The 22,845-nt window shown below is 36.7% G+C and overlaps 1 protein-coding gene and 2 non-coding genes across 5 annotated transcripts in view; 2 read left to right on the top strand and 1 right to left on the bottom strand.

Moving 5' to 3' along the window:
* KLHL7 (kelch like family member 7) overlaps positions 1 to 22,845 on the top strand; it is a 54,485-nt gene that overhangs the window by 30,140 nt on the left and 1,500 nt on the right. For all 3 annotated transcript variants that reach the window (XM_006911987.2, XM_015589508.2, XM_015589509.2), the window contains exons 7-10: positions 3,792 to 3,934; positions 15,956 to 16,196; positions 18,250 to 18,451; positions 21,812 to 21,909. In XM_006911987.2, the coding sequence (XP_006912049.1) occupies positions 3,792 to 3,934; positions 15,956 to 16,196; positions 18,250 to 18,451; positions 21,812 to 21,909 (684 nt within the window). The remainder of the gene's footprint in view (positions 1 to 3,791; positions 3,935 to 15,955; positions 16,197 to 18,249; positions 18,452 to 21,811; positions 21,910 to 22,845) is intronic.
* Positions 2,481 to 2,599, bottom strand: LOC112479873. Its single transcript, XR_003046378.1, has one exon. It is a non-coding gene; the product is annotated as a 5S ribosomal RNA (ribosomal RNA).
* On the top strand, positions 13,745 to 13,863 carry LOC112479879. Its single transcript, XR_003046379.1, has one exon. It is a non-coding gene; the product is annotated as a 5S ribosomal RNA (ribosomal RNA).

The raw sequence follows: 22,845 nt of genomic DNA on the forward strand, positions 1-22,845 counted from the left end.
AATACCTTTTTGTTAAATGAAAATCAAAATTTTTTAAAAGACTCAAATATTTGAGTCCAGTGAAGGTGTCAAGGGAAAAAGAGGAGAGGGTATGACTCGAGGACAAAAGCTTGTGAATATCTACATTCAAGGGGTGGTACAAGGCAAAGAACCAGGAAAAAGAATTCACTGAGCTATTTGAACCAAAGGCTGATGTCTTGAAAACCAGGGTATAGAGTTTTGGGAAGTAGAGCGTGAGTGGCCACTAGTCTCTTAAGTGCAGAGAGATGAAAGAAAATCAGGACTAAGAAGATGTTTTGAGATTAGGGCTTGTCAGCTTTTGGGTTTCATACACGTTAATATCAGGGATTTTTGTTATGCCTCCATTCTCAAACTGTGTGTTATGTTTCTGGCCTTAGCATTTCACTGGGCAGAGAGCTGCACCTGTTTGTTTATACATAGTATGAGCTGTTGAAGACAACTAGCTGTTCTCAGTTACATATAGTATTTAGTCCTGACATGGATTCTGAGTTGATTTAGAAACAGGATAGCAGTATTATTCCAGAAATTCAACCAAGTGTGGGGATTAGGCTCTTGAGGTCTTGTTGCTTATTCATTTTTTTTTTTCCTTTTTTTAAAAAAATAAAGAATAGCGAGTTCTAAAATTTTTTGACTAAGCACAAGCAGCCAAGACTTCCGGGCTTTGGGGTCTGGGCAGAGCTAAATGGGGAGAACGAAGGCCTCCAGTCTCCCTTCTTCAGATCCTCCAACTTAGTGCGTACTTTTGAGAGTGGAAGAAAAACAGAAACAATGATAGAAAAATAGACTAAGTTAAAAGAATTTACAACTGAAATAAAGGGCGTTATGTAATAAAAATGAAGAACAGAGTCAAAGCCAACACAAGGGGTCAGACGAGGTTCTTACTCGTAATTTGCAAATGACAATGCCTGACCCTTCAAAGGAGTAACTTCCAAAGGAATAGCCTAAGGAGCAAGGAGATTCTCAGGGAAAAGTGCTGGAGTGTTTGTCCCCAGCCCTGTCCTTAGAGGAGAAAAACCCTATCTGTTGAAGAGGCCACAGTTCATGCTTCTTTTAGACTTCAACGGTCGACCACAGTCAGCCACTTTACCCAGCGGCCTGTTCCCTCCTGTCCCCTTCCCTGCTCCCTGTCCTCTCCTGTTGCTAGTACTATGGCCATAGAGTCCCCCGTACACCTGTGACCTGTGTGGAGCCCTCCTAGAGCGTTGGCTCTCAAACTCCAGTTTCCGATTTAGAAGGTGTGGGATGGTGTTCAATCATTTGGATTTCTAAACAAGGTTCCAGGGAACCAGACTTTAAAAATCACTGTCTTAGATCTAGACCTGGAGGGTTGTGGTGAGGTCAGCCAGCTACATCCCACAGGCTAAAAGCAGCCTTGAGCTAAAAGTGGTTTTTACGTTTGTAAAGGATCGTAAAAAACGAATGAAGAATATGTGACAGAAACCATATGTGTCCTGCAAATCCTAAAATATGTACTATCGGGCCCTTTACAGGAAAAGTCAGCAGACCCCTGACCTAGAGCACGCACCAAAACCTCGGCCGCTGAGGTTACCGGCTGTTCTAATGCCAAGTGCTTCTACTCCCACTCTGAAATGGAAGGAAATGCTAAATATTGATATCGATTTTCGTCCACTCACAGACTCTTCTCCAAACCTGTCTTCTCCTCATATAAGGGTCTAACACTGCCTCACGAACAGAAGTGTTTTGCATGTGTTGAGAATTGTTTACATTATTTTATTTTTTGGATCAATAATACTACACATCATATACAATTCAAAATGCATAAAATGGTATATAGAGAAAAGTAAGTCTCTGATACCCTTGTTCCCTATCCCCTCATTCTGTTATTCTGGAGATTACCATTATTATCTTGTATGCCCTTTCAAAGGTAGTCTTGAGTCTGTGCGTATACTGATTTACATTTGCTTGTGTAAATTGCATGTGTAAATATACACATATATGCATGAAAATAGACATTTTTTAAACACAAATGGTTATCACACTGTGTACCCTTCCACATTTTGCTTTTTTGCATTCCGCATTACTCCTTAGAGACTATTCCATGCATCCACATTTACCCTTCCTCATTCTTCTTAACAACCACGTATAATATCCCATTGTATACCATAATTTTTAACCATTTCCCTGACAGCAAACTTGAAGTTGATGAACTCCTAGAAGGAGAATTACTGGCTAAAGGATGTGTGCATTTGTTACTTTCAGGAATCACACTGTATCGCCCACCAGATAGTTTGTACCCATCCGCATTCCCACCATCAATGGAGGAGGGTGCTGCTTCCCCACACCTTTATCACACCCTGTGTTCTAAACAGTTTGATCTCGGACTGTGCAATAAGTGGAAAAGCATGGTTTTAGTTTGTATTTCTCTGACTTGAGCACTTAAGCATCTTTTCATATGTTTAAATGTTATTCGTAGTTTTTTGTTTTGTTTTGTTTTTAAACGCCTACAGCACCTGGTCTTCCTAGGTGGTCTCCCATCCAAGTACTAACCAGGCCCGACCCTGCTTAGCTTCTGATATCAGAAGAGATCGGGCACGTTCAGGGTGGCATGGCCGTAGACTGTAGTTCTTTTTCTGAGTTCAGATACTTAATCTAATATTCTGTTAGTTGCTGGTCAAAATCTTATTAATTAATAAGGTATCTTTTTCTATTTTATGTGACTTATAAATAACTTTTCTAGTTTATCATTGTCTTTTGAGATATATATATATGTATTTTTTTTTATTATTATTTTTTTTTTGCTATGCTGTAATCTAACTTAAAATTTTATGCAGTTAAGTCTGAATATTTTTTTCATGGCTTCTGTGTTTTTCATCATAGGCTTCCCCATTTTGGACCTATTTTTTTTAATTATCCTATATTTCTTTTAGCATATTTATTTATGAGACTTGCATATTCAAATATTCTATTAATTTGGAATGTACTTTAAAATATGAGGTGGGGGTACAAATTTTTTTCTCCATATCATTGTGTAACATTATTTATTGAACAATCTACCTTTCCCGCACTGATTTGAAATGACACCTTAAAAGTTTTTAATTAAGTGGACTTTGACAAAATCAAGGAATTGCTAAAAGATCATGTTAGATCGCAATCATTCTGAATCCTCACTGCATTTTAGAATCATCTAAGGCAGTACTTTTCAAAGTTCTGTGCATCTGAATTACATTGAGATTTTGTTAAACATGCAGATTTCTGAATTCAGTAGGTTTAGGGTAGATTTTGGAATTCAGTATTTCTAACAAGCTCCCAGATGCTGAAACTGCTGGTCTTTGAACCACATTTTAAGTGTCAAGACCAGTGTCTGGGCCCTACCACCAGAGATTTTGATTTAACCGGTATGTGGTAGGGCCCAGGCGTAGTTTTCAGAGATTTCCTAGGTGATTCTAATATACATTTATAATTGAGGACCACTGGGTTAGGAAATCTGAATTGCAGTAATTATTTTGGCAGCTATTGCTTGAAGAGCCAAATAATTCACTGGTGTATAGTAAGTGGGGGGTGGGGGGGCAATCGACATAATGGCAATCATTGAGAATAATAAATTGTTTAGGACTCGGGCCCATACTTAATGCTATTTTATATACATTTCCCCTGCCTCTTTCCCCTCACTCTTCCCTTAAATGCTATAGAAGGATCATAGGAAAACAGTTACAGAAATAAAAGCACTATTATATTTAGGGTGTTTTTTTCCAAAGCACTAAAGTGCCTGAAGTTCTTGAAGAGTTGCCATGTATTTTTTTTTTCTATAGGTGGAATGAGGTATCATCTTCTGTCTCCAGAGGATCGAGAAGAGCTGGTGGAAGGCACAAGGCCCAGAAGAAAGAAACATGACTACCGCATAGCCTTATTTGGAGGCTCCCAACCACAGTCTTGTAGATATTTTAATCCAAAGGTAACTCATTTTTACTCATTTTTGTTTTTGAAAGCTTTGAGCACATAGGCACTCACCTACCACCAGTATTAATAACTCACACCTGCAGAAATGTTACAGTTTAGGCAGTTCTTTCACATACCTTGTGAGATACATAGTTATCACTTTCATTGTACAAAAAGGAAATCAAGGCTTACTCCACCAATCTCAAATGTTTCCATAATTGCTCTTTGATAGTAACCATTATCAAAGAAAATGGAAAACTAGTTCTCCTGTCTTACCTCATTTCGTTAATAACTCCTTGCATTCATGACAGCTCCTTGCTTTCTGCCATTTTTAATGCAAATTGCTTCTGGAGCTATATGTATTTTTTTTAGTAATTATGATTTAATATAAAATAATGTATAATTCTAGAAAATTTGGAAAACCTAGAAAATCATAAAGAAAAAAATAAAATTTTAATTCAACTTCTAGAAATGATCACCAGTTTCAATGTGTTTTCTAGTACGCATTGTACAGTTCGTTGGGTCAGCAGAGCCTGGGTCATAAGTCTAGGGACACAATTTTTTAAAATAGATGATTAATTATAGCCTTAAGAGAGTCTACTCACATTTTTACCCCTTGTTTCTTAGACCTGTGTTTTTTAACTGTAGAGGAGATAACACCATATCTTGCTGATACTATATGTATTGCTGGGGCAGAGCAAATACCACAGTCCGAAAAGACGGCACTCCAGCCTTGCACGTCCATAACTGGTGTTGAATCTAAGCACATAAGTGTCTCTTTCATCCTTTTTTAGGCCCATTTTTGGTTGATAATAGATAGCTGATGAATCCAGAGCATCCTGTTGACATCAGGATACTTGTCTGATACTTCTTTCTCTGTGAAGTGGGTCTTTGGAGGCATTATATGTAATACTGTAGGGGTAACATACAAGGCATTTATGAAAACACATGTGGTGGTGTCAAAAGTGCCCACAAAGGCCAATCCAAATCCAGAGGGACGAGGAGAATCCTGATTTCATTTAGGAGACAGTGAGCATTGTTTCTAGAATAAGGCAAATGTTAGATGACTCTTAGGACTTTGTTTTTTGGTCTATAGTTCTAACACTTTCCTTGATTTTTTTGTTGTTGTTGTCATTGTTGTTGTTGTTAAACAGTTGAAAAGAAATTCATATTCTACACGAGCCTGAAAATGATACTGTAACTTCAGAATTCTCATGTGATGTCATACCTTGCTCTTATAAATGGCCCATATTTAATGTTATTTTATATACTCAACCACAAATTTTTAGACTTCCGGTGGAAAAATTCAAATAATTGAGGAAATTTCCGCCAATAAAAACATCCTTATTTTGTCAATTATCTCTTATTCCCTGAAGCTAGCACCATTAGAATCTCATCACATTATTTATAAACTATTTCTATTAAAAGTATTAGCCCATTCTTTTCGCTATAAAATTTCATCTTGAAAAATTTGCACCATTTAATTGTTTGTATATAACATTTTAATATGAGTTGATTAGTCTGTATTTCTAATATTAAAATAATTGAGAAGGCTGATTTCATTATAAATTATTATTTACCTTGAATCTCCCAAAGTGAACATTATTTATATTATTCCATTTAAGTGGACTGCTTAAAAAGGAGTACTATATATAGGAATTGTTTTATTTTAAAATTCTCAAATGTAATACTTTCATAAATGTTAAAATGGTTTTACCTATGATTAATAGGACCCATTTCTGTGTATTCTATACCAGCCAAAAATGATCATTTTTATTGAACTGATCTCCTTCAAAGGGGACAATTTAAGAAGTATTACTTAATTGAATCCTATAGAATTAAGCCAATATCCCTCTGAACAGTTATCTTTAGATATTCTTTGGATATCACAGGAGGCAAATATGTATATTAATTGCTAATTGAAAAGTGATAAGAAAGAAAATCTTAGTATTTTTTTCTAAGAATTGACAGAAAAGGAAGTCTCGGGTTGCTGTGTTGAATTGAAATGATATCGTTCCTGTTACGGTCCTTTTGTAAAGCCTGCCAAGCCTTCTCTTCTCTATCCGTACCTGTTTTTAAAGTTTTCAAGTGCTCAGTGATGACTAAAAGAGTTATTTATCTCTATCCAGTGCTCTGTTCTCTTAGTATTGGTGTTCTCAAATAATAGGAGGGGAATGTCTTACGATGTTGATGCCTAAATAAAAGTTGACCTAATTGACCAGTTTTTATTTAGACTCTTCTTGTCCATGAAATGATGACCTTTGAGGGCTTAGAACTTCGTAAGGCTCTTAGCTCACTGTTTTCGGATGGTAAAGAAACAGGAAGCTATGCCCTAGAGAAAAGGAAGTTCCCTGCCAAAAACACAAAGGGAGTGAGACCACAGGGCAAGGGCTAGAGCCTGCAAATTACAAAGGCAGAAATTCCTACGGTGCCACATTATATGGAGCCATCAGGTCCGGAAGGTGTACATTTTCTTACTCAGAACTCTGAAGTGGACGTATCACTGAGATTAGTGTCTGGCCCAGCGTGGGGACAGGCATACCTCGTTTTTATTGCTCTTTGCTTTATTGTGCTGTGCAGATGTTGCCTTTTTTTTTTTTTTTTAATGAATCAAAGACAAGATCCTTCACAGCAGAATGATTGCAACTCATTTTATTGCGATACTCGCTTTATTACAGTGGTCTGGAACCAAACTCACAATATCTCCAAGATATGCATGTGCTCGAGGTTTTCAGGGTGATCGAACCGATATAACTTTATATGACATTTCACAGGCAATTTTGTCAGTTGGTGTATAGAACTGGATTTAAATATAGGTTGGCCCTAAATCAAAAGAAATGAAGTTACCTTCAACTCAGAACAGACTTTCCTGTTGGAAATATTGTTTATTAAAGGCATCACTGCCTTTTCTCATTGCATCGTGGCCACCTTCCCCTTTAAGCAGACCCCAGCTGAGGAGACAGTCCCAATCCGTGATTCGGGTGGAAATCGGCAGTTATGTTTTGCATATGATTTTAAAAGACGTGCATAAAAGAAATATAAACCTTAAAGGAACATGGTATTACATTTAAAAAATTAACAAGTCTTTTTTTTTTTTTTTTATGAGTATCAGTAGTGTTTGCCACCAGCAAAAGAATACTGTAGAAGCAGTGCACTAAGGTAAAAGGGTGAGCACTGTGAGCACTGCTGAAGCAACCAGGAGCACTTACAGGAACAAAATATCTGAAGTGGGCAGCAGTCATCTCAGGCAGATTGGACCTGTAGCTGTGTGATCCAGGGACTGACACCGCTGGAATGCAAGTGTAGGTTGTCTTAAGCTTCCTTCAGCGTCAGTATTACAGGCACCCAGTGGTCCAAATCAGTGTTCTTTGCAGCTTGGGCACAGTACGTACTCCTCATGCCTGATTGTTTGCAAGCATTTGGGTCAGACTGGTAGTCCTCATGTCCATGGAGAGGAGATTGGAACACATTCTGAGATAAATTCTCAGTAGAGTGTTCTGTCTTCTTAGAATGTCTTCCAAAATAGGAATATTAAGAGCCTCGGTTTTTTTCTTTTCTAGCCTCTTTATAACACACTGCTTGTAGTTTTGTTCTGAAATCAGCTTCACAGCCCCTTGCAGCCCACATAGATGCAGTGCCTGAGGCTTCCACCTTCAGGGATCTACTTCCTGTTGTGTTTAGTCACTCCGTCTGCAAGAAACTCCAATGAAAATACGACTAACCATAGGAGGGATGCCGTCAGACTCATTCTCTGTAAGCCACAACCAGCATGATTATCATAAATGAACAGATAAGTCCCCCAAAAAAGGCCAGGAGAGAAAAGAAACAGAGCTGCAGGTATTTCATTGAGGGCTGTAAGTGGGAAGTGATGAAGAAACTAGGAATGGTATCTCTGTTTGGTGGTGTTTTAAGGGACTCCTGGAATTACCTAGTTAGTAGTAACCACATGAATGCAGGGCCAAAGGGATAAGAGTCAGGATGAGGGCAAACCACAGAGAAGGATAAATAGTGATAAATTATCATTATTTACTGTACCAAGTCACTTAAAAATTACGGTTGGCTACCATTAGTAATTGTTCATATATTGACCCAGAGGCACAGGAAGATCCGTCATTCTAAAAATATTAAATTATGTTCAGATAGGTTTGGTGCGATTTTTTTTCTTTGAAATTTGGTGATCGGGTATAAGAGATAATTATCCTCAGCTGTTATAAACAACAGTATGTTAGATGACAGCATATTGTAGTTAGCTGGTTGTAAAAGTGTAGTTTAAACAAATAATTTTTTGGCATATTACCGGTATCACCGTTTATCTCGAATTTGGAGTTTGTAGGCTGAGTAGCAGCAGGGAATATGAAAGAGACATACGTCACGGTCCTGTCCTCAAAATCTTCGTGCGTGAGTTGTATAAAGAAGCGTGAAGCGGTTAGAGAGCAGAGAGGCTGGTGTCGATGAGGCGGCAGCCACTGAACATAACCAGTTACAAGTCCGAAGACGGAGAGATCCCCCTGGGTTGGATTTGTCCGTGGAAGCTCCATGGAGGTTTTCTCGAGTGACAGGTATTGGTGGAGTTTGGCTAGGAAGAAAGAGAAAAGACTGTATTGAATCCTAAGTATGAGTGCATCTTTTTTGGCTTGGTAAGTATGATTATTAAAATTTTTCATGAAAGCTTCCAAAGTGTTATTTAGTTGAATGCAATCTAACTTAACTTTGTGCTTTAAAAAAAAAAAAAAAAGAAATTAAACATAGGCGAAAGAACTAGGCCGCTGGTCTTTTTTCTTTTTTGAGGCCCTTCTTCGTCCTTCACTTTGCTTTTCAGGAAAGCAGCTCTTTTGTACAAAGATCATTTCAAGACTAAGTATATGAGCTTAGACAAGCCAGTTAGCCCCTCTAATCTTCAGTTTTCTGATCTGTTAACAAAAAAAGTTTACATCTCAGGATTGTGCGCATATCCCTTATATTTATTTGACTCTTTTTCTTTTTGCTGATCTTTATTTACTCAGTTTCTGCTTGCCATCCTTAGGTTTTCTGCTTGTTCCATATTTCAGTGTAAAAAAGCTAACCATCCTCTGCATTTTGTTTTTCTCCTCACATTCTCACTCTTTCACACCCCTTGGTCATTCGCAGTGCCTCCTGTACTCTGCACATCTGAGACAGAGTAGATGTTTGTCCCATTGGTGAGAACGTGTTGTTAAATGAGTATGTTAGTGCATTTCGAGATTTGAGATTATCATTTAAAGTGGAATATGCCTTCCTGTGCCAAAATTGAAAGTTACATGTCAAAGTTCATCTAAAGACGAATCTTGTGTTGAGATAACTGGCAGGCGCTAGCCGTGGAACACTTCCCTACTACTTAGTTTTCTATTCAAAGGACAACGGCTGTTATTGAGCACGTATTCATGCCAGGTTTCACTTTCGGACTGAGTTTCATTTCATACTTAAATTTCCGATTAGTTCAGGTTTCAGGGGGTTTTTTTGTTGTTGTTGTTTGTTTGTTTCATTTTGTTTTTTGGTGATATGGTTTTTGTTTGAGAGTGGAAGGGAAGAACATTTCGTGACTTTATAAAGAGCGGTGATTCTTGGTAATTCTCTTTGAGCTGGTCTCTGGCCTCACTTCAGACTCCTTCCTAATTTTAACTAATCATTAACAGCTGAGAGATGGTCATCGTTCCTAATTTTATCTGGCAGCTTACAGGCAGCACAGGCATTCCGTACCATCCCCCCAGCCGTGGAAGCCTTTTTTTCCCCAGCTACAATGCTGTATCCCTTAAAGAACTTAAGTTAGAAGAATATTTCCTCCTAATGGCTGATTGTTAAATTCGTTTCTGGACTTCGGGTGGTTAATATGTTTCCAGCCATATTTGTGTGAGCCTGTTGAAAATGAGTGCATTTGAGAATAGTAGAGCCTGGGAAATTACTTGGCACAATCAGTATTCACTTCTGAAAAACCAGAGTGCCCTCATAAGTGTGCTATTTGGAAGGCAGGCAGGCAGAGACTGTTTCTGTTCTATAGATGAAATTCAGCCTCTTAATATAACTCTTAATTTTTCAGTTTTTAAAGCCATAAATTAGCTTTAAATTTCACATTTCCGTTAAAACATTTAGCACTGTTAGAAACGTCGACTGTGAGTTGTTTTCCTTGCATCATACTTTTGATTCGATTTGCCTTGTTGTATTTACTTTTTTCTATTTAAAAAAATAATACATGCTCATTGTAAAACATTAAAAATATAGCAAGATCTAAATGAGAAAGCCGAAGTGTTTCCAACATCAAAAGACAGTCATTAGTAGTTAGTGAACATCATTCTAACTCTCTCATTTTCCATGTATGAGATCATGGCATACATGCAACTTTGCAAAACCTTTTTTTACTCTCCCAGCATTTATATTATGGAGGTAATATCATATTAGCGAAAATACCACCCTTTTGAAGGGCTGCAGAGTATTCCATCAGAAGGACATACCATAATTTATTTAACACTAAGAATATACCATAATTTGTTTAATGCCTGTCTTCGTGGACCTTTGGCCTATTTCCCGTTTTTCCCTATTAAAATACCCCTGCAGTGAAATATCTTTGTATATGCCAACTTTGTACGCTGTCCAGATTTTTCTTCAGGGTAAATTCCTGGAAGAAGAATTGTTCTAACAAAGGATAAAAATGAGAAATTTAGATTTACCCAAAAAAAGTAGATGAGAGCCTGGTCCCTAACCCCAGTTATTATTTGTTGGTTGGTCACAGGTCTCCATGCTCCTCAGTGATGCAGACACCACAGGACCAGGAGCCGTAGTGACAAGATAAACACCGGACAGAGTCAGTGTAATTTAAGGATAGTGCTGCAGTAGGGCCAGCCATGGTCCAAAATAGGAGCCAAGTGCAGTTTCTACAGCCTTTCACTTTCAGAAGGTCAAAAATGAAGGTGGCTCTGCTGGATGAGATATACTTGCCTACAGATATGGGCTATCACCCAATAAAAGCATTCTCTTCAACATGCTAAGCCCTGGGCCAAATACTACACAAAGACACAGGGAAAATCTCTGTTTTCAGAGACGCTGTGGTTTTAGCGGTTGAGCATTATGTTTGTGAGTGGTAAGGTGTGCAGGCTGTACAGGACCTCAGCGGCCATCCTACCAGCATCCCGATTTTATATATGAGGCTCTGAGGTTTTTCGGTGTCAAGTACGCAGAATCACTTACCTAGAAACACTACAGGAACGAGAAGAATGCAGATTACTTCACTCCTAATCCAGTATTCTTTCTAGGAGGCCATATAAGAAAGTTTTTAAGAGAATCAGGGCAATGTAGGAGTTAAGAGCACAGCTCTGGAGTTTGATAGATTTAGACTTGTATCTTGGATTCACTCACCACTTTCTAACGCTGTGACCTTTGATAAGATAGTTTTCTTATCTGTAAAGTGAAGCTATTTTCTCATAGGGTTATTGAGGAAATTAATGTTTTAAGATATTTCAGCATAGTTCCTGGAAAAGGAAGTATTCAATAATGAATAAATTAATAACAGCTCTTAATGATACATTCTGAATTATTTGGACCATAAGATCATTGGATTTTAGGGTTTAAAGGGAGGGGCCCTAAGATCATCTGGTTCAGTCTTTTTGTTTTACAGATAAGGAAACTAACGTCCTGGAGAGGTTAAATGAGTCACGTGAGACCCACAGCTCCTCCATACAGAGCCTAGTTCAGTGCCCAAGTTTCCCAGCTCCTTAGAGCTATATTCTTTGTGACCTTGTGAAATAAATGAAACTACTGGGAATGTTCCGGCATCTGACATAAACCTGCATTCTATGTAGATTGTCGCCATGCCTCTGACTTCTTAACAGCCCTTAAAACTAAGATAAGTCAGGTAGTGGCTTAAGAGAAAGTGCTTAAACTCAGATTAAATTGACTCCTCGAAGTTTTTGCAAGGAATCTTAAGGTTTTATCATTTTAATTTTACTTTCCTTTTTTTCTAAGACCCTGTCTCCCCTAATTTTGCTTTGCTTCCTTTCAGTATGATCCAAAATAAAGTTCTTAAGTCTTAAAAATAAAAAGCATTTCTTTCATTTTGGATTTTGGTTGTCTTTATTAAAATCTACATTTGTAGTATTTTTATTATTTGAGGATTTATGTGTTTTCAGAATACAGATTATATAAAATCAGTTCTCAAGGAAAACAGTAGACTAAATGTTTTTGCCTCGAGGCATTTAAAGAAACTACTACAGCCCCTCACCTCAAGAAGCGTTTTACTCCTGTGTAGCATCGCACTGCGGCTGCAAAATCACACAGAACAGGATGTAATGGAGTACTCGGTCATCAAGGCCAGTCTTCAGTGTGGAGGGGATTCAGAGAAGGGAAGTAGGAGAAGCCTACAAAAAGGAAAGGCATCTTGAACTTGGAAAAAATCTAGAACGTGGTAGATCACAGCAGATACAAGAAAGGCTAACTACGACTAACCAAGATAGGCAAGACAGGACTTCATACCTTGGAGTGTCTGCGTGTGTATGTGTGTGGACACATTTTTGCATGAAATGTGAAAACTTAAGAAGTCCTTCTATCTTCCAGGCTTTTCAGTTTTCCCATTTTTATATCTTCTCAGCAGCTTAAATACGGATACCTTTCATGGAAGAGATAAAAATCAAACTTAAAAACCCTCAACTAAACTTGACTGACTTAAATTATATTTGTAGCCTAACAGTTTCCTGTGCATACACGTACACACACTGTGACTCGTGCTTGTCATCCACCTTCTTGCTTACAAGAAAGCTGCGTGTCCCTCTAGTTTGCCCTGTAGCCCAGCAGTACAGGGAGCTGTAAGTAAGCCTTCTCCACCTGCAGGCCCCGGATTGGGAGTGGTCCCACCACTAGGACCCGGCACTCATGCCCACTGAGCTGACAAGCCTCACTTCCCATTCAAATTTTTCCCCTCTGCTTTGCTTATCAACTATCCGCATTATCGCCTAGGCGGAATGACAAGTTACTGAAGGGCAAACATCAAATCACCTTTTAGGTACTTTATTTCAGACAAGTGGCATTAGGTAGTTTGGGGGAATTAGGTAGACTTCCCAGGGAGGTCTACCCAAACACACATGGGAAAAAAAGAAAAAAATCATAAGCTCCCCTCCCCCGACACATAAATACAACCAAAGCCAGATATATTCAAGTGGTGTATTTAACACTTTTAAATATATTTAAATATACTGTATTTAAAAATACTGACAGGTATATTTAATAAGCCCAAATGTAAAACATTAAATTTTATCTGAAAGTCCATTTTGCATTCTAGGTAGAAATTTTTGAAGAGTCGTTTCACTTATCTGCCTAGAATATGAACTATTAAGCAGAATTTATATAGAGCATTTATCAAGCTTAGTGTCCAACATGTACAGTGACCAATGACAGAAAGTTGGAAAAGATTTTAAAACTTGAACATTTCTAGAGAAATTGTAGCCCAAATCGCAAGTAGATAGAAGTATGTGCCTAGTTCTGTGTCACATACATACACATACTGCATACACAAAGGCTTATCATTTTTCCATTGGGCTTATAGTTCTAAGAGAGCAATTAATTTTAGCCAAGCCATACATGACAGGTACCTGTGAGCACCCATTTATCCACTATTCTAATCCCTGAGTGATATTAGAACTATTCTGTTACCAAACTCTTTGGAATTCATTCTTTGAAACCTCATATCCTAGTGTCTCAATGTTTAAGCTCATTTAGTTAAAAGAAAAAAAGTATTTTGTTTTTTTAATCCCAGATTCAACATGGGCAGTTATTTTTCATTTGAAGAAAAGCAGGTGCTGGAGATCATTTAAAAGAACATATGACTGTCTACGGCCATGCCACCCTGAACGTGCCCAATCTCATCTGATCTCGGAAGCTAAGCAGGGTCGGGCCTGGTTAGTACTTGGATGGGAGACCACCTGGGAAGACCAGGTGCTGTAGGCGTTAAAAAAAAAAAAAGAATATATGACCAATTTTCTCATCCTGAAATTAAGAGCATGGAAACATAATGTTCTTGAGGATATCTTTAGAAATTATGAAAAAGTTTTCATGTTGCTTTCTAATAGTAAATATCAATAAATTAGGTGTAGAAGTGCAAGACTTGAGATTCACTGAGTTAACGATCTATTAATGAAATTGTATTTCTCTGCTAATGAACTTGGTGAGGTAGTACTTATGAGTAGATTTGCAGAATATGTGAAAGAATCATTAGGTTTGAGGGATCACTCCCTGAAGAACGTGGTCCTTATTTTCTCTCTCTTTTTTTTATTTCTGTGGTATACAGTTTCTCTAAGAAAAAAAAATTTTTTTTTTACATTTTTCTTCAGATTTTCAGTTTTTGTTTAGTAAAAATGAAGCTTCAAGAAGATGTTACATTTATCCTGTAGCTTATGTGCCTACCAATTGGCATACCACAGAGTAACCCAGGGGGACACATAGAACCTAACTTGAGAATAAAAAATGGATTAAGGTTCTGTTTTTCTGGTCACCTAAAAAGCAGAATGTTTATGATCACTAGGAGTCAAGGTATTCTAATCAGAGGCTCTTCTTGCTAAGAGACCAATCTTTATTTTCTATAATACTTTGATCTAATCCGATGATTGCCTGAAACACGAGACACTAGCATGGTAGATATTAGTTGACATTTTCCCAAAGGAAACTCACTGTTATTCATCACACACACTGCTTTGCTCAGGGAGATGGAAATGTTTGGATTTCTGTCTGACCTTAGTTATTTTTGGCCATTTTCGTTCCTCAAAACAAGGAGAGTCCACGGTGCTGTAACTTTGTTTGCATTCTCCCATACATTTGCCTAGAAGAAGGGCACACGTATCCTTGGATGCCATCAAACATCCTGAGGAAACAGTGCTGCTGTGAACACCCCTCACTGTGGTAGGTGCTCATGTCTAATCATTGAGAAGTAAAAGTGAATTTCCAGATGACTCAGAACAGGTTACAGTAGTGTCCCTTACCGCTTTCTGCAGTTTCAGTTACCTATGGTCAACCATGGTCCAAAAATATTACGTGGAAAAATTCAGAAATAAACAATTCATAAGTCGTGGCTTGATAATTCTCCTTGTGACATATTGTCAGAAGGTCAGTAGTAGCCTAACACTACGTCACAATGCCTACGTCATTCGCCTCACTTCGTCTCATCACGTAGACATTGTATCATCTCACGTCATCACAAGAAGAAGGGTGAGTATGGCACAGAAAGATATTTTGAGAGAGACTCAGCATCCACATAACTTTTATTCCAGTATGTTGGTATAATTGTTCTATTTTATTGCTAGTTATTGTTAATCTCTAACTGTGCCTAATTTATAAATTAAACTTTATCGTAGGTGTGTATGTATATGAAAAAACATAGTATATACTAGGGTTTAGTACTATCCACAGTTTAAGACCTCCACTGGGGGCCTTGCAAGCTATCCACCGTGGATAAGGGGTGACTACTGTACTCAAGTATTTTATAGTAAATATCACAGCTTTAAGAGTATGACTGACTACACTGGCTCAACTGAATGGTTGCAAAAAATATCTCACAGAAGTCCACAAATTACCTTCTAGCTTTAGACATCTATTGGATAATGGCAGTTTATGCTTTATAATTTCATTGATTATTAATACTCTCTACACTTGGCAGAGAAGGGATGCACATACTCACATCTGGAGAAAAAAAAAAAAACTTTTTTAAAATAACAACTACTTATTTTAGAATTTTCTTATATTCTCAGTAACAGAAAGAATAGAAGAACACCGGGCGATGGTGATACATCTAAATGTGTTAAAATTTATTTTAGAGCCAGAAAAGACCCAAAGTAGCCACTGTCTTTTTCTTGCCCTCTGCCCCAGCTAACCAACATTCTGAAGAAATCATACAGATTAGATAATGGTCTCAAAACAAACATTTTTATATGTACCCTAGTAAGTTAACATACTCTTATATTTTGTATTTTCTCAACTATATCTTTGCTTCGTCCTTTCTAGTTATATTTTTCCATTACTGAAAGCTTCCTGTCCTGTCCTATTACAGGATTACAGCTGGACAGACATCCGTTGCCCCTTTGAAAAACGAAGAGATGCCGCATGCGTATTTTGGGACAACGTAGTATACATTTTGGGTGGCTCTCAGCTTTTCCCCATAAAACGAATGGACTGTTATAATGTCGTGAAGGATAGCTGGTATTCCAAACTGGGCCCTCCAACACCTAGAGACAGCCTTGCTGCCTGTGCCGCAGAAGGCAAAATTTATACATCTGGAGGTTCCGAAGTTGGTAAGGACTCACTGAGTGTTTTGTTTGGGGGATGTGCTTTAGAGCTGAGTATTTTGGCTTTCATATTTAAATAAACAATCGGTGTTATTCGTCTAGGCATTTTTTGACGTAATTTAAATACATATGTTACATTTTAAAGCCTATTTTTCTACAGGTTTACCTTACTCCTTTATAAATCATTAATTTACAAAAAAATTCAGCTTCCTAGATTATGTAAATTATCCATTTTTTGTCATATCGAAGTGTTCATTGACACTGTCTGGATTTTAGTTCTAGATTAGTTGTTTTAGATACGTAATATTATTTGCTTTAAAGATTTCAAGTGTGGCTTCCTCATAGATCCTTAAAGACCACTTTACTACATTCAAGCTTTTAAATTTTGTATTATCTTTCTTTGTATCAGAAAAAAAAACTAAGAATGATCTCTTTATTTACTATATTCTTTAATTTTAGAATAAAATGACTGACAGTGGTATTTTATGCTTATTGATCAGAACGGGGTGTAGGTGCAGGTGTAAAAACCTTTCTTGTTAATGGGTAATAAGTTAGTGTCCAGTAAGTGGTCTTTTTCTAAATGAATATTCTATGTGAAGACTAGACACATCATAGCTTTTATATGCTTTCATCTTTTCAAGTAATATCTTTAGCTGAATAATGGCCTTATAAAGAAAACTAGGAAGACCAAATAAACCTAAGGTATGGAATTTAAATGTTAACTACATCTTTTTATTTTCTTTGATGACTTTTATATTAGCCCAAAGAATGTTTTACTTTTGACTAGCATATTTATCTGTTTTAAGTTTTCACATCGCCCACACTAGCTATCAAATAAATAAAAGAAAAATTATAATTTCCTAAATGTGACTTGAGGTGACCATTTTCCCTCTTTAAAGCATCTTCAAAGAATGTCTAATACAGCATATGTCAAATACAAGAAATCTTAAAAATAGTAGAAAGTAACTGTTCTGTAGATATGCTTTTTGTAGAAAGTGTAGTAGATCATTTCTTCAGCATTTACTCTGTCTTTTACTTGGTTTTTTATATCTGTTATACTGTATATTTCCCCAGCTAAACCTACAAAATTATCGACCAACTAAATCTACAAAATTAAAAATGTTTAAAAATTTTTAAAAGATGTTAGTCATTACCGTTGCTTCTTCTGTTTGTTACTCACTGATCTTTGCTTTTCATAGACCTTGGTTGCAATTGAGTATTATACGGGTGGTAGTGGGGGTGGGGGTAAGGGTGTGGGTAAGGGTGGGGGTGGGGTCTTTAAGCATTTGCAAAGTCTGGAAGAGTAAGAGATGAGAAATAATTTGGTAAAGTTCTAACTTTTTTTTTTCTTGGAAAGGAAAAAAGCACTTGATCTTTAATAGTACCATTTTGAAAACTCTTTATTGGGCCCCTTTAATGTGCAGAAGTTGTAAAACAGAATGAACATGTGTTTTGCCATTAAAACATATCATCAAAGTACCAGAAACACACAGTGATAACTCGAGCTATACTGAAGAATGGACCAATTTGACATCAGGGCTTATACACAACCATGAGGGCAGTCAGAAAGAGTAGTTTTGTTAATGGTGCAGTGGCTGATATAGAATATTAAACGAAAAGGCTCAGAATATTATCAGATAGTAGTTTTCATACTTTAAGGTATGGATTTACCATCTGTAAATAGCTATGCTTTTCCCCTCTGTGTAAACATTTGAAATTTGGATAATTCCTGTCATACACAGCTGGGCTTGAAGACATACATACAGTCTCTTATTTAATTTTTCTTTTGAGAGCAAACCCATTTCTTTTTCTAAAGTTTAATTACCAATAAATAAGTCTCTCCAACAGATCCTTTCTTGAATATTTTCCAAAATCTGTATGAAAAACTTAGCTTTTCTTAAGCTTTCCTTGTGTTTGGCCGTTGTAGTTAGTTGGTTGAGTATAGAAAAGACTACAACCCTAAATTCTTCCCTCCAGTCACTAGCTCAGCTCTGCAGCACGCTCCTCCAAGCCCGCACACACACCACATGAAGCATGATGAGACCCTCTTGTTTTACAGGAAACTCAGCTCTGTATTTATTTGAGTGCTATGATACAAGAACTGAAAGCTGGCACACGAAGCCCAGCATGCTGACGCAGCGCTGCAGCCACGGAATGGTAGAAGCCAATGGCCTCATCTATGTTTGTGGTGGAAGTCTGGGGAACAATGTTTCTGGGCGAGTGCTGAATTCCTGTGAAGTTTATGATCCCGCCACAGAAACGTATGTACCAATTTAAAACTCTTATTTCACAGTTAATTGTATTCTATAAGCTCAGTGGAAGATGACTTCAAAAGGCAGAAGGAACCCAGCAGAAGAATTTAGTTCCTGTATTAAGCATGCACATACACTTAAACTTTTTTTTTTTTTTTTCAATTACAGTTGACATTCAGTATTATATGAGTTCCGGGTCTATAGTACATACACTTTTGTATGTGCTAGGTCAGGGGCATATCTATAGCCTGAACACCTTAAGAAATGGCTTTAGCTTATACCCATGGGAGTCCCTCCCTTTCTGCTTCTGCTTGTGCAATAAATGCCTATGAATGAGACAAGTCTGACTGATTCATCAAACTCATAAAATATTTTTGAGAGGTCAAGAAATGTAGGGGAGGAGGGGGAAATTTTTATGATCAGTAGTAAATTTGCCTTTAATTAGAAATATCGTATATTGGTTCGTGACATCAATAAGTCATAATGCTAGGTATAATGTCTTTTGAGTTTGCGCTTACCAAAGTATGTTTGGATTTACATTTATTAAGCAAAAGTATTCTTAAATCAACTGCAGAGTAAATAATTGCTTTTTAAAAGGCAAGATGCTAAAGAAATAAACAGCCAGTTTTTCTGACTTTTCTGACTTCGTAATTAACGATGGAACCCATTTAATGTAGCCAAAGGAAGTGTGCTAAATCAGCGGACACTGGGGACAGAGGTAACTACAGTGACATGAAACTAATGAGGAAATGAACACAGATGATTTCCAGTCAGACTTTTTGTTGATACTCAAAACATCTAAAGAACTACATTAAGGTCACTTGCTTTTTGAAAGGATTATTCTTCTTTTACCAGAACAAGTGATTGAGTAAGTGCATTCAGTTTAAATGTTATGCCAAAGAATGGCACCAAAACTCTTGGGCTCAAATTTTATATTTAGGAAATATTGCCAGACAACGAAACATAGAAGTCTTCCACTCCGGCTGTTGCTTTTTTTTAATAACTAGTAACAATGGAATTATAAAATATCATTCGTGTTCATTTATGTATGCTTCTCACCTATTTTTAAAGGATTTAAGGAAGCATAATCAATAACGCCTTTCCCAAACAAAAATGCAATTACAGTGGTTCTTTTCTCATATTTTGCTCAACTGGTTTACCGATGTTAGGAATAGAATTGAAAAGCAGCTTATCTTGAAACTTGTCTTTTGTTAAAGTGTTGAAACTAGGAAATCTCTTGAAATCTTCAAATTTACAACTTCTTTCAAAATTTACTTGCCAGGGCACACTAGGAATACCCCTTATCCTCATCCCATCATCCCTCAACTCAACTATCCACCCCATATTGTCCCCACCACAGGAGAGGGCGTATAACTACTGTCCTTCCTCCTGTAAACCCTGTACTCAAAAAGTATTACAGAATACTAGTTGGAAAACTGCAGTCTATTTTATCCTGCTCCCTAATTCTTTCTTCACTTCTAAAAAATCACTTAAAGTAAAACCCATACTATGTAAACTCCAGGCTTCTAAATTTTGAGATATTGAAATAATATTCTGTTCATAGTAGCAGAGAAAAAATATTAAGGGAATTCTTCAACCTCAGTATTTTTTAAAAGTAGCCACATATATTCAGTTTGGGGAATATTTTAAAACACAACTTAGCATTTCTTTAGTTTCGTATATATTGAGCTAATGTGTTAAATTTGAATTCTCTATTTCTCTTCAATGCCCTTAAATTTTCCTAAGTGAAAAAAAAAAAGCTAGTGTGAATATAATTAAACAAATCTCAAAATGAAAAATAAGTTATGTTACATATTACTGTGGTTTCTTTTCTAATACATGATCAGTCCATCCAGGTTTGTAAGACTGTTTCTTCCCAATTTTGACAGTTTTCTTCAGCGTTTTGTGACTAGAACGGGTTTAATTGGAAGCTAAGAAATGAAGCCTGTGCAGTCAGAATTTTGAGGAAAGCTTCTAAACACTAAGCTTCACGTTGGAGAGAGCAAGACCTAGTGCAATCTCTGCATGTGAATTATAAAAGGAAGTGTGTTTTGCAAAACCTTCAGGAGATTTATATACACGTGAAAACATGCTCTTCATATCATGGGCATAATCGGAGAAGAGAGGGCTATGGCTATTAAATTTTTCCAAGTCAAATAGTATGTTTAATGCTGACAGCTCACTCTCTGAAGCTCACCGTGTGGAGAGGCAGTAGAGGCCTCAGCCAGCTCTCCCACTCCCAGCTGTGTGCTAGTCGCTAGTCTTTTCACCCAGATGAGCACGTGTGTTTATCCTGAAGGACAGGAGCAGTATTGCCCACCTCACCTTACTGAGTGTTCTGAAAATGAGAATGGTGACCGTCAAACCATTTTTTTAAAAATACATTAATATAAACCAACAAAAGAGTTGTTAATATTTCATAGCTAATCATTATACCCTAATTATGTTTTAAAAGGTTAAATTTATCCAATTGTTTTTAAAAAGAGAGAGAAATAACCATATTAGGGAGTTATGCTTATGCCAAATTTTCCTTTTGTAGTTTGGGGTATTTTGGTTTATAATAGCTGTCGAGAGCACAAGCCTGTATGCCAGTACCACCTTCACCATCACAGATGTCAGTCGTGTGTACGGGAGTGTATGCAAAAGAAGGGGTTGAATCTCATAGGGGAAAAAAATAGCTAAACACAGTGTCTGTGTATATGATGCTGGCACCTGTGAATTAATGTTCTTCAACACTCGTGTCCATATTTATATTCTCAATCTTGGTATGTGTAGTAGTGGCTGTGAACACAGCAACATGCTAATAAGCTATTAAATTTGACAGAATGATATGACAGTACTTTTGACACTCGAGCTGCCTAAAGTTCTAAGAGTAGATTTGAAGATGAATGTGTGAATAGTAACAGGTACTACTAATTTGCTGATTGCTAGAGGCCCATGATAAATTTGTGTTTTACTTATTCGTACGTAAATATTAACTAATACCACATGTGACAGTGTTAGTGCTTTATATTCTCCTATGTATCTTTTCCTTCTTTTTTGTTACCGTTTTTACAAGTTATTGTGAACTACAGGAAGTGGATTTCTTCCAAAGACATGTTATGTTAATAGTCTCCAGAGATCCTCTATATCTTATGACCTATAGGAGTTAAAGAGAATAAAATCTGCATTTACCCGACCTGTAAATAAATTACTCAAAACCACTGTTATGCTTTTGTTTTCTAGCTTTCCGGACATGTGTGTGTGTGTTCACATTTGCTAGTGGTAAACGAGCACTTAACTGGGATAACAAACCTTTCTTATAAATTAGTATGAATCCTTTTACTGCCCATGAATAAGTACACTAAAAATTTTCTTTTATTTTTTCAGATGGACTGAATTGTGTCCAATGATTGAGGCCAGGAAGAATCATGGACTGGTGTTTGTAAAAGACAAGATATTTGCTGTGGGTGGTCAGAATGGCTTAGGTATCTATCTGATGTTAATTCACTGTTCAGCTTTCTCAATGAGTTTGCTGATATTTTCTTATCTTAAATTATTGAAATGTTTCTTAAAATCTAGATACAAGCATTTATCACATACATCATTACACTTATTATTATAGTTTCTGGGGACTAATATATTTTATGGAACATTGGGGTACGTTTACCATATTTTATGAAATTGGAGTATGTCTCTGTTCATGAAATGTGGGCAATGGTCATCAGTCATTGTGACAACCTCCGAGGGCTTCCACAAATTTCCAAATACCGCCTGGGGAATGTTATCACACTAGGTTAAGAACTATTGAATAACAGAAACATTTGAATCTTAAAAAAACTTTTAAAACTTTTTAAATACAAGTTTTAGGACTTGGATCCAGGCTCTGAATGGCAAAGTTTCCTATACATTTTTAAACATTGCATAAAAATAATCAATATTACTATTTTTGAAATTAGTAAATTTGACCTTTTTATTTTCTTAAATAATATACTAATCTTAAATAATTGCTTTAAATAATGGAAACCTGGACTGAATGTATAGATAGTCCACAAACCTCATTTTCATCAGTAACTTTAAGCATTACATAAGTATAACAAATAACTTCTTTCCCTTCTGCCTCTACTCATTGGTATTTTCTGTAAACTGCTGAAGGATAAGTAGCAGAAGGCCTAAAAAGGACATTTGAATAATTATAATCAAAGTTAATCAGAAGGAAAATCTACAGATCAGTTGACTTTTTTATTTTTCCAAAATAGCAAATTTTTTATTTTGTGGAATATAAACATTTATGATTCTAAAACAACAGAAAAAGTAACTTTTTATTATATTAAGGTGAGAAGAATTTAAATGGTAGATATGTGGGCATTCATTGTGAATTTCTTACAACTTTTCTGCATGCTCAAAAATTTTTCATAATAGTA

The sequence above is a fragment of the Pteropus alecto genome, unplaced genomic scaffold (genome assembly GCF_000325575.1).
Source record: "Pteropus alecto unplaced genomic scaffold, ASM32557v1 scaffold21, whole genome shotgun sequence".
Taxonomy (NCBI): Eukaryota; Metazoa; Chordata; class Mammalia; order Chiroptera; family Pteropodidae; genus Pteropus; species Pteropus alecto.